This window comes from Myotis nattereri, assembly GCF_964212035.1.
Source record: "Myotis nattereri genome assembly, chromosome: 14".
NCBI lineage: Eukaryota > Metazoa > Chordata > Mammalia > Chiroptera > Vespertilionidae > Myotis > Myotis nattereri.
Genome location: NC_138089.1, coordinates 36,089,963 through 36,102,933, shown reverse-complemented (window position 1 = coordinate 36,102,933; position 12,971 = coordinate 36,089,963). Strand labels below are relative to the sequence as shown.

General features: G+C 37.6%; 1 protein-coding gene across 1 annotated transcript in view; it reads left to right on the top strand.

Annotated features, from left to right (window-relative positions):
• DNAJC13 (DnaJ heat shock protein family (Hsp40) member C13) overlaps window positions 1-12,971 on the top strand; it is a 115,083-nt gene that overhangs the window by 95,153 nt on the left and 6,959 nt on the right. Inside the window, exons 47-55 of the mRNA XM_081105920.1 lie at window positions 843-942; window positions 2,357-2,431; window positions 2,635-2,747; window positions 6,046-6,215; window positions 6,586-6,628; window positions 6,983-7,156; window positions 9,124-9,303; window positions 9,589-9,729; window positions 11,155-11,298. Coding sequence (XP_080962046.1) covers window positions 843-942; window positions 2,357-2,431; window positions 2,635-2,747; window positions 6,046-6,215; window positions 6,586-6,628; window positions 6,983-7,156; window positions 9,124-9,303; window positions 9,589-9,729; window positions 11,155-11,298 — 1,140 coding nt within the window. The remainder of the gene's footprint in view (window positions 1-842; window positions 943-2,356; window positions 2,432-2,634; window positions 2,748-6,045; window positions 6,216-6,585; window positions 6,629-6,982; window positions 7,157-9,123; window positions 9,304-9,588; window positions 9,730-11,154; window positions 11,299-12,971) is intronic.

Sequence of the window (12,971 nt, the reverse complement as noted above, 5' to 3'; positions counted from 1 at the left end):
AACATTCATCAGCTGCTTCCTGCATGCCCCCGACTGGGGATCGAGCCCAAACCTGGTCATATTCCCTTGACCTGGGACCCTTCAGTCTGTAGGCTGATGCTCTGTCCACTGAGCCAAACCAGGTAGGGCAACAAGCATGTTCTTTTAATTGAAATGCATGCTTCTGAACTTAATTCCTTTAAGTACTCTGTAACATTTTAAATAAACATTATTAAATCTATGCTACATTGCGTTGAAGTACTGACCACATGGTTCAAATTAAGTGACATTAATCTTCAAATGTCTGCCATAAAAGTTAGGCTTGAGAAGTCATCCTCTTCGAAAGAAAAATATGCCCCATTTCTCTAGAATGGAAAGTTAGACAGTCTCTTATGCTGGGCCCTGAAGACATTTACTTTCTCCCTCTAAAAGCACAGTCCCAGTGGGGAGAATCATCATCTTCTTAACACTTCCCAATCCAAGTCTGCAACTGGAAAACTGCACTCACCATAGTTCCAGAGTGTGTGGGACTGAAGGCTTCTTATAAGCCTCAAGATTGTGAATTGGTGCTAAAATATTTGTTAGGTCATTATACTTAATTCTTACCTCTAAATTAGTAGGAAGCTAATGTACATAATATAGATATGAGCATTAGCATTTTTACTCTTTCTCAAAAGAGCAAATAATAAAACCAATCTTTAAAATTAAACTATTCTCTAAATATTGAAGATTTTGTCCTCCAAATATTTTTCTCACTTTTGTGAAGCCTTTAATTTATGTAGGTCTGCCTAAATTGAGTTAATTTGATTTAGGTCAGAAATTATTTCCAAAAAATAATTAATATCCTGTTGATTAATTTACAGGTTGTGAATATAGTGACATCGAACCAAGATTGTGTCAACAATATTGCTGAATCAATGGTTTTGTCCAATTTATTGGCTCTTCTACATTCATTACCTTCAAGTACGTATATTTACAAGTGGTATTTTAGAAACCACAGCACGGCCAACCCATGGAGGGGCGCAGTTACACAGATGACATAAAGCCTCTGATGTGGCAATGTCCATATTTAGTTTCGGAATATTTTAAGTGGTATTCTTTTTTTTTTTTTTTAATTTTTTTTTTAATATATTTTATTGATTTTTTTACAGAGAGGAAGGGAAAGAGATAGAGAGTTAGAAACATCGATGAGAGAGACATCGATCAGCTGCCTCCTGCACATCTCCTACTGGGGATGTGCCCGCAACCCAGGTACATGCCCCTGACCGGAATCGAACCTGGGACCTTTCAGTCCGCAAGCCGACGCTCTATCCACTGAGCCAAACCGGTTTCGGCTTAAGTGGTATTCTTTATGTTAGATTTGTCTTCCTAGTTATGGTTTTCCATTACATTAGTAAAATTGTTTTGTATTTCCCATGTCAAAAGTTGAAAGTTGGATGTGATAGAGTTCCAAGCAAAGGAAATTAACAGGTTGCTAAGTATAAGCTACCCATGAGTAATTGAGGATTGGCTAATATCCCATGGTTTATTTACAAGCATAATTGGTTTTGGATGATAGAAAAAGTGCTTAAGATAAAAATTACCCTGTGTTCAGCCTGGAGTTGAATTCTTCATTATTTGTTCTTTACTGATTTAATGCCGATAAAGGCTGTTGCCAACAAAATGAGATCAATTTTTAAAAAATATGCCAAGCTGATATTTTTTAATATAGAACATACTAATTAGTATTGTTCTCCTACATGGTAACATAGCCCACTCCAGATAATCAACCTTTTTGTTTTAGTCTCAGCCTAATACGAGGCAGCCTCCATCATCTTTGCCAACTGTTTACTTCTTTGGTCACCTGTCTGTCATTGGCTGTAGAAGAGTCAAGTCCAGTAGCCCAGTATAATTCCATGACAAGGAGTGGGAGGTGCACAGACTGTCCAGAAGGATGCTGTTAGGTCTTAGATTGAAATAGTGTCTTGCAACTGCTGCTTTCTGCTCATTTCTCTGAGATAATAGTACCCGGTAAAATCTTAGATGCCTGATCAGAGTGTCCTCAGGTGTCAGGATGTGAGAAAATTTTGTTTATGCTGTGATCAGTGAGGTAGGAAGACAAGCATATTGGTTATGAATATGCACTTTAGAGTCAAATCGACCTCTATACAAAATAGAGCTATCCCACTTACTGAATGTGAAACCGTGGGCTCGTTAAACCTGGCCTCAGCTTCCTCGTTCATAATAAGCCATGATAATGTCTGTCTCGCTGGTTATTGTGAAGATCTAAGTGTGATACTCTATTAGAGCACCTGGTTCAGTGCCAGGCACAGAATTGATACCCAGTAAATGTAAGCCTACTGGTGATGAATTTCTTGAAACGTCTTTTCGTCTGCAGGTCGCCAGCTTGTTCTAGAAACTCTGTATGCTTTGACATCAAGTACAAAAATAATTAAAGAAGCAATGGCAAAAGGTAATGTGCTTTCTCATCCAGTCATGCTCAATAATGATGACACTTTGCATAGTTTATAAACTAGAAGAATGCTTTAGAAGGCTGTGGTTTTAAAAAATATCAATTGCATTGAGTTACAATAAGGTTGAAAATGAATTCTACTGATTTAAAAAGTTATATTTTTTATGTATAGTATAAATACTCATTCTCTTTTTCCTTCATAGGAGCTTTGATTTATTTACTAGATATGTTCTGCAATTCAACACATCCACAGGTTCGAGCCCAAACAGCGGAACTTTTTGCTAAAATGACAGCAGATAAACTAATCGGTCCAAAGGTGAGCACAAAATAGGTTCTTAGGAAGAAATTAATTATCAAAGTTCTGTCACTTTGATATTGATTTGAAGTTTGATATGAAGTTTACCAAAGTCCAAGAAGGTGAGGATAAGGAAATGATGATGTGGAAGTGGGAAGATTGACATACCTGAAATTGTTCCTATAATTACTAGTTTGAGAAAAATTATACTCAGGGAAGCCTGCACTGAAGTTGAGCAGTTTTAAGACAGAGTTTGGATTACAGTGATAAATTGCTTATCTCCCTTAAAGAAAGAACTAAAGTATCTTTAGGTTATGACAGAGGATACCTCTAAATGGAATCCATCCAGACACAGCTGAGTAAAGTCTCTTTCTGTTATTAGCTCGTTAAGACATAGTGCTCACTGAGGCAGGTCTGCCCGCCCACCAAGCAGCAGAGACGTGGGAGCACCATCAGCTAAAGGCTCCTGAGTCCCCACTTCCAGAGTCTGATTTTATATCAGTAAAACAAGCTGGATTCAGTTATTATTTTCTTCCTGATCTCACAATCTAGGTGTTGAGACTGTCACAAGACCTGAAACAGTTCTTTGGGAATAAGGTTAATAGTCTGTCGTCAGCAGGGTTGATGAGATGAGGGGGACTATATAGGATGCCTGTAGAAAGGGTCTATGTGAATATTCTGTGTGAATATTGATATTTAATATTGAGTTTTCTTAAAGCTAGAGTTGGGAAGCACATAATTATAATATTAATGTTTTAAATAATGTTTTAGGTATTTAAATATGTACTGCTCTTGACATTGAACTCTTCAGTAATATTTTTGACCTTTGAAATACATGAGGAACAAATTTTATCGAGATGAATATATTTATACTTAAATTTTCTATATAGGAAAAATACAAGTGTCAGCTCCTTAGTTGAGTGATTTGCAGCAAGAGATTCTAGAACTGGGGTCAGTAAACTTCTTTTCCCTTTTTTGTAACAGCTTATTGTGATATAATTGACATACCACACAATTCTCACATATAAAGTGTACAATTCAGTGATTTTATTATATTTATAGATTGGGCAGTCACAATCGATGTTGAAACCCCTTCATCAACCCGTGGGTGGGGCAACATTCCCTTAGCGGTCACTCCCATCCCCCCCTCTTCCCAGAACCTGGTAACCACTAACCTACTTTCTGCCTCCATAGATTTGTCTATTCTTGGCATTTCATGTAAATGGGATCATACAATATGTGGTCCTTTGTGACTGGTTTCTGTCATTTAGCATAAGGTTCATCCATGTTGCAGCAAGTATCTGTACTTCATTCCTTTTTATTGCCAAATAATTCCATTATGTACATACACCACATTTTTTTTTCCATTTATCAAATGATGGTCATGTGGATTGTTTCTACTTTTTAGCTCCTCTGAATAACGCTTCTGTGAACATTAGTTGACATGTTTTTGTGTGGATAGGTATTTTTATTTCTTAGAGTGGAATTTCTGAATCATGTAGTAATACTAGTTTAGCCTTTCAAGCAGCGGTCAGACTATTTTCCAAAGTGGCTGCACCATTTTACATTCCCACCAGCAGGGTGTGAGAGTTGTAATTTCTCCACATCTTCTCTGATACTTGTTATGTGTCTTTTTTTATTATAGCCACTCTAGTGGGATGAAATGGGGGCTAGTGATGCCTATTGGCCATTTGTATGTATATGTATATGTATATGTATATGTATATGTATATGTATATGTATATGTATATGTATATGTGTGTATATATATTTTTTTGAGAATTATCTGTTCACATTTTTTGCTCATTTTTTAAATTGAGTTATTTGTCTTTTTACTTTTGAGTTGTAATTGTTTTTTATTTAGTCTGAATACCAATTTCTTACCAAATGATAGGATTTGCAAATATTTTCTTCCATTCTGTGGATGTCTTTCCATTTTTTTATGGTGTCTTCTGAAATTGAAACTATCTTTTTTGTTGTTCCTGTAGCTTGTGCTTTTGATGTTATATCTAAGAAATCATTGCCTAATCCAAAGTTACAAAAATCCCTGCCTATGTTTTCTCCTAAGATTTTAATAGTTTTAGATCTTGTCTTTATGTCTTAGATCCATTTGAGTGAATCTTTGCACATGGTGTAAGGTAGGGAAGAGGCTGGTAAACTTTTTTTTCTAAAGGGCCATATAGTAAATATGTTATCCTTTGTGGGTCATATGATTTCTGCAAATACTAAACTCTGCCTTTATAACAGGAAAGCAGCCATAGACAGTAACTTGAAGGCGTATGATCAAAGGATTTGCGTTATATAAAAATATTTTTATTTAAATTCTGATGGTGTATACACACCAGTGAGTGATCACTTCTTATTTGAATTCTGTCATTATCAAGAAAAGTGACATTCTTCCTATTTTGTAGATTTTTGTCATGTAACTGACATTGTTTTCTTTAGTTCATTAGCTGCTAGGAGGTTCAGAGACAAATTTGTAGTCTCTCACTAAAAATTGTACAGAGCTTTTCATGTTTCCTTTGTGTACTGACTTCATATTAGTCTGATTCATTCAGGTACATTTTTTTGAGTATCTGCTAGTATGTGTTAGGAGCTGTTGAATACAGTGAGCGAAACACCTGGACTGGGGGAGTTTCCAGAAGCCAAGATTTGAGCACAGACTGGAATGACAGGAAGGAGACAGAACAATGTGAAGACTGAGGGAAGAAACTTATCTTCCCAACTTTTATTTTGCTTTTGTACTTATTATGCCTCACATTAATTTTCAGTTTGTGTGGATGTGTGTTTTTTAAAGCTGCTTTTAAAATCCTTTATCAAAAAAGTCACAGTATAATATAAAACATGGTATAGCAAAGTAAATGCACTAAAAATACACATAGGCCACAAAGCATGAGAAAAATTTAATTTTGAGGGTGGGGAGCATGGAGTAGAGTTGGGAGGAACAGGCCAGCTAAGGGTGTTCTGGGCAGAAGGAACGGCAGGTGCAGGGCATGGTTCAGAGGGGAAGGGTGTGTGGTCTGGGAACTTTGTTCACCAGGGATACTGAATTTCTTAGTTTCTTAAATTTGAGGCAGAGTGTGCAAATGAAACTAGATAGGTAAGTAGGAGCAGGTCATAGTGAGGCTTTGTTAAGTTACCTTTGCATAAACCAAGATTTACCTGTTGACCCACTTTAGGACTTTTGGATAATAGTTACGGCTCCTATCAGCCATAACACAAATTACAGCAATAGTCTATCTTAGAGAGATATAAAACAAATGAAATATTGAGATGTTTCCAATAGGGTATTTTGTTTTTCTCAAACCTCCTCATATAGGTTCGACTTACATTAATGAAATTTCTGCCAAGCGTTTTCATGGATGCCATGAGAGACAGCCCCGAAGCTGCTGTCCATATTTTTGAAGGAACTCATGAAAATCCGGAGTTAATTTGGAATGATAGTTCCAGAGATAAAGTGTCCACAACAGTTAGAGAAATGATGCTAGAGTAAGTAAAGATATGGCTCATAACCTTTGGCCTTGAGGTAAAATCACCGGGAAGGGCATATGTCTTCCCCAATGTCAGCTCTCGGAGACTTACTCTAAAGCAGCGTTCTCAACCTGTGGGTCGTGACCCCTTTGGTGGTCAACCCTTTCACAGGGGTCGCCTAAGACCATCCTGCATATCAGATATTTACATTATGATTCATAACTGTAGCAACATTACAGTTATGATGTAGCAACGAAAATAATTTTATGGTTGGGTCACAGCATGAGGAACTGTATTTAAAGGGCCAGAAGGTTGAGAACCACTGCTCTAAAGGCTAATGAAAGTATCCTATGACTGAAGTTTAATATCTCCCCTTTTTCCCCCCAAGGCACTTTAAAAATCAGCGAGACAACCCGGATATAAACTGGAAGGTAAATATACTTTCATCAGAGAAAGGAATTTTGCATTTTACTGTATTTTTTGTTGTTATATTTTAAAATCTCTGTTGAGTTTAATGCCAACCTCTTAGATAACTTTGTCATTAAGATCTTTCCCTGGCAAATAAGATTTTAAGCCTAAGGAATACTCACTTTTAAAGTTAAGTAGCTAATCAAACCACCTTTTCTGAATTTTATTAAGAGACAATAAAACTTATGATTTGATTATATTAATGACTACGAACTACTTAATTTCATAATGATGTCTTTAATAGAGTTTGGATGTATTGTCTAATGTACAACTAATGATGACTAAGGACTTGACTCTAGTTCTTTCTCTATTTCAAGTTGCCTGAAGATTTTACTGTGGTGTTTGGAGAAGCAGAGGGTGAACTTGCTGTTGGAGGAGTTTTCTTGAGAATCTTTATTGCACAACCAGCTTGGGTTCTAAGAAAACCTAGAGAGTTTCTTATTGCACTACTAGAAAAATTAACTGAGCTCCTGGAGAAGAACAATCCTCATGTAAGCTTTAGTCATCAAATAGTTTGCTAAATTACACTGATAGTGTTTCTGTTACATCATGCTTCTCACCGACTGTATTGAGAATTAGCTGCCTCTTTCAGTATAGCAGCCACATTTAAATTCAAATATGCCCATCTTTTTTTCAGCATGTTCTAAAGTGAAATGTCTTGGTAAGATGGTTATTTTTGAACCACAGTTGTAGGTGTCTGTGCTGAGAAGATGCTCTTTCTGACCATTGGAGAAGCTGGGAAAGAAGGTTTCTGCCATCCCATTACCAATGACTATAATTTTAAGGAGAAACTTAACTGTTCAGTGTAGAAACTTGAAGTGCTCTGCTAGACCACGTTCTTTACTCAGCTTTGCATATATGGCAGGGACGACCTAGTTACAGAACTTGACAAAAGAGTAGTCACTACACGGGTGAACTCTGCCTGTGAGAAAGAAGCCTTGGTCTTGGTTTGGTGAGTTAGAAATCCTGATAATGTGTAAGGTTCTGTTATTTGTAAAGATTGAAAATAATTGAGGTACGTACATAATTGTTGTTAGAAGCTGGCTATAGAGAGAGGTTATTAAGAGCCTGAGTTGTCTCGTTAGATGGTCCTGAACTCCAGTTTGAGCTCTGTCACTTACTAAGCTCTGTAACCTTGAGTAATACCTCATGACAGCCTCCGTTGCCTCATTTTTTGTATGATCACAGCTCCATCCACGAAGGCTGAGGTTTTAATGGGTTTTGATATATGTGGTGGTGTTTGCATAATGCCTGACATATGTCGAGTACTTAGAAATTATTAGTTACAATTATTAGTTTAGCAGAACTTATCTTAGTATAGAAATATTTACATATGTCTCTTTCCAGAGTCATGTTTCCTCTTTACTGGGATTGTTACTACATAATAGCTTGTTTAAATCTTCAAAATAGAAACTTGGAAAGGGAAAAAGCACACTACAATTTTCTCCTATGTCACTTTTCTTTTTGGCACATCCCAATCTCCATGTTTATTTATGGTGTGTTATGTTATGGATATATATATTTATATGTAATGGCATGTTATAATATGTCTTTATAATCCATTTTGCACAATAGAAAGTGCATTATGGCAACCTGACATGTTAAGTAGTAGGATTTTTAGTAGAGCTGGGGAAAACACTTCACTAGTCTTCATTTTCCTGAAACTAATCTCTGATACTGACATTTCTATAACATTATCTAAAATTTTCTAGTACTACCTTTTGAAAGATGGTCTCTTAACACCTGCAGTAGCAATGAGTTGTGACCTTGCCCAGTGAAAGGCTAAGATTAAGATACCACTTTTTAAAATATATATATTTTTTTATTGATTTCAGAGAGGCAGGGAGAGGGAGAGAGAAATAGAAACATCAGTGATGATAAAGAATCATTGATTTGGCTGCCTCCTGCACACCCTGCCCTGGGGACTTGAGCCTGCAACCCAGGCACATGCCCTGAGTGGGAATCGAACCATGACCTCCTGGTTCATTGGTTGATGCTCAACCACTGAATCACTCCGGCCAGGTGATATCACATTCTTTTTATTTTTAAAAATTATTTTTAAATAAATTTTTAGAGAGAGGAAGGGGGAGGGATAGAGAGATAGAAACATCTGTGAGAAATATCAGTCGGCTGCCTCCTCCATGCCCCCTCTCGGGGACTGAGTCTGCAACCCAGGCATGTGCCCTGACAGGGAGTCAAACCAGTGACCTCTCAGTTCTTGGGTCTGTGCTCAATTACTGAGCCACACTGGCTGGGAGCTATGACATTCTTAAAGTCCTTTGAATTCATGCCTTTTATCAAGATAGGGAAGTTTGTTCTTATAAGATTTGTGAATCAATTTTCAAGTATCAGTACATAGAATTTGTGGATCCCTAGTTTTGAGCACCAAATAATTGTGAAGGATGTTTAGAACTGTGTCAATATTTTATAGTTTGTTTGTTTGTTTTATACGTTCCAGGGGGAAACTCTGGAAACTTTGACAATGGCTACAGTATGTCTCTTCAATGCACAGCCTCAACTGGCTGATCAAGTCCCACCATTGGGCCATCTTCCCAAAGTCATCCAGGCAATGAATCACAGGAACAACGCCATTCCTAAGAGTGCCATGCGGGTTATCCATGCCCTGTCTGAAAACGAGGTATTGAAGAATCCGTTTAGTAGATTATAGTTCTAGAGTTTATGCTCCCTCTTCCTAATGTCCAGTGTGGTATGAATCCCTTTCTAACTGTATGCCTTTCTGCATCTGAGTTACATGGTACTGTAGCAGTTCTTAAGCTGGTTTAATGATATAGTTAATAGAAGACTGAATTTGATTCAGTTCATTATTAAGGTTGAACTGAATGTAGATTTTTCATGTCTTTTATTTTTATGGCATTTACTGTGCAGTATAAAGTATTGTAACCATCTCTTTTTGGGCATTTAGCTGTGTGTTCGAGCAATGGCATCTTTAGAGACCATTGGTCCTCTGATGAATGGAATGAAAAAGCGACCGGATATTGTTGGTCTAGCCTGTGAAGCAATTAATCGAATGTTTCAGAAGGAGCAGAGTGAATTAGTAGCACAAGTAAGTGACTTCTAGATTCAGCACTGTTTTAGGAAAGCAAACATACCAGACACACAAGTTTTTACTTAGCAGCACTGCTTGGTGTCCCTGATTGAGGTTTTTTAGAGAGGTAACTTGTGGATTGTACATGTATGATTTCATATTTTATACACACACATACATAGGCACAAGTATATATGTATACACAGACACGGTGTGGCAGCTGCCAAACATCTTACCAATGTTTAAATTTAAAGTTTTGGTTGTCTACTAAGCATTTAGCCTTAGCTTGTTTTGTAAAATTTGCTGTATCCTTTTTGGAAAATTTTAATTCTGTTTATTCATTTCTTTGTTGTTTTTGTTTGCCAAGATTTTGTTCTTTTCAAATAGACTACCCACTGAATGAAAATGAGACTTGTTGGGTATCAATGTAGACAGATACTGAAATTAAAAAGCATTGTGACAGTGATCTTCCTAAAATATAACTCTTAATATAACTGGGTCACTCTTTATCATAAAACCTTTTAACAATTTCTCAATATTTGCCAGGTGACCAAGTGGCATCTGACATCCTTAGCCTGAATACAAGGCCCTGCATCTTTTTTATGTGGTCTTCCTATTTTCCCAGCACCCTTTCCTCTCAAATCTCCTCTTCCTCCCCACCCACCTTCATTTAGGCAAGTTAGACGCACTGGATTCATCTCAGTTACAGTTGGCTTCGAGGGTTTGTTCTGGAAAGAACATGAGTTAGTTCTACCACTTGATGGCTCTGTGACCTCAGGCATGATACTTAACCTCACCATGCTCAGATTCTGCATCTGTAAAATAAAGTTATGACTACCTCACAGGGTTGTTACTAGAATAATAATGGTAAAAAGGTGTACTCACTAATGTTAATTACTTCCACCTCTAACCTTTGAGTTTTGGAATGGGCATCGAAAAGTTTGTGAAACCAGAGTATTATTTAACTTTTATTAGGCTGATAGGAAATGTATGATGACTGCAAAGGTTGATGTTTTAAGAAAAAAATATTAAGATACTTCAAACATTGTTGCCTGTTAGTGTAGTGTCAGTGGAGGAGGCAGCCCAGTGGAAGGATGAAAGCTTCAGCTTTGCCTTTGTACATAGAGCTCTAGATTCAGTCACTGCTGGCTCTGTGACTATCAGCATGTTTCAGCCTCCGTGCACTGACTGTTTCCCATCAGTAAAAATAATTGTGCCTATGTCATTATGGGAAGATTAAATAAAATAATGTGTATTTAGAGTAGTTGATGGTCTGGATTAAAATCTTACTGAATAAGAATGCCATTATCATTAAATACTTAAAAACTCTTCACCTGGCATTAACATGATGCAGGTATGGCCCCGGGGGTGAAATTATTTCTTCAGTGGATGGTTTACTTTTTTTCAGCCTATATGTATACTTAATATTATATTGTCTTCTAGGCCCTGAAAGCAGATTTGGTCCCATACCTCTTGAAATTACTTGAAGGCATTGGCCTCGAAAATCTGGACAGTCCAGCAGCCACTAAGGCTCAGATTGTTAAAGCCCTCAAGGCCATGACTCGAAGCCTGCAGCATGGAGAACAGGTGAGTCTGCACAGGGTGACTGATCTGCCCGTTACAGCAAGGCCTTCTCAAAGCCCAGGGTCTTGGCTCAAGTTCCACTCACAGGGGTGGTTCTGTTGGCTGTTACAAGCTGATCAGAAGACCAAGGATGGACTCGCATGGCTCTCTCCTAACTAGTGAAAAAACACAAACCAGACAGACACTCCTGTAGTCTCCCAGGAAGATTCTTTTTCTACGTAGTAACAGCATGCCCATTTCAGGAAGAAAAATGCTGAAATTCTTCAGCAATGAAGACTAATGAGTATTTAGTACTGATGAAGTTTAACTTTGAGTTCTAGGAGTTGTTATTGGATAGTGATAATCACATTCATGAAACATCCCATAATGCCAAATAAAAGACACAGAGCATCATTTTAGTTTCATCTTCTTTCTTTCTTTCTTCTTTTTTTTTTTTTAATATATTTTATTGATTTTTTACAGAGAGGAAGGGAGAGAGATAGAGAGTTAGAAACATCGATGAGAGAGAAACATCGATCAGCTGCCTCCTGCACATCTCCCACTGGGGATGTGCTCACAGCCCAGGTACATGCCCTTGACCGGAATCGAACCTGGGACCTTTCAGTCCGCAGGCCGACGCTCTATCCACTGAGCCAAACCTGTTTCGGCTCATCTTCTTTCTTTATTAGCACATAAAAAGTGTTGGTTTTCTTTTTTTTGTTGTTACATAGATATACTTAATGCATATGCTGATTTCAAGCCCGTTCAATAATTTAATTTTCCTCTTTGGTTTCATTCGTTAAGTTGCTTCTGAGGAGTTCCTCATTCAGTGTTACTGCATAGCCCTATCTACTAATTCTCTCTCTCTCTCTTTTTTTTTTAAGTTGAGGTAAAATTTAGGTAACATGAAATTAACCATTTTAAAGTGAACAATTAATTGGTGTGTTCCCATTAAGCAGTGACTCCTCATTTCTCCCTCCTGCCAGCCTCTGGGAGCCCCACTCTGTTTTCTATGAGTTCTGTTTCAGTTATTTCATGTAAGTGGAATCTGTGTGACCTTTGGTGTCTGGCTCCTCTCACTTACTACTAGTATATGTTCTTGAGGTTCATCCATGTTGTAGCGTGTATCAGTGCTTTCCTTTTTCAGACTGAGTAATCGTCCATTTTGTATATATGCCATAATTCGTTTATCCGTTCATCTGTTGATGGACATTTGGATTGTTTTTACCTACCAATATTTTTTATAAGTTTAAATTGACTTAGAGCTTTCCTTTAAGGAACCTATTCGCTGTTTGTGTGTTCCAACTAAAGAAACATTTTTATGCCATTGTCAATTCTATCAATATCATCATTTGAACAATTTAAAATGATATTAATGGAGAGAGAGCATGTGTTGCTGTAGTCATTAACTATAAGTTTATGTAAAGTATTTGGGGTGAGGGGCAGGCTTGCCTGTGGGTACTCTGAATGTCAAGCACAGCCACTCCTGTGTGCCACATGCAGGCAGTTGTCGTCCCCTGGCCCGTCTTAGGACTCCTGTTGATGAAATTAGCAGAGTAACCCTGACAACCACCTTCCACTCCAAGGGAAGAAGAGTAGTAGGATAGTTTCCAAAGTAGGAGCTCCTCCACCACCTTCACAACCAATCACTTGCACTATGGCTTCTCTCCAAGGTGGAAAAGGAATCTCTTGGACTC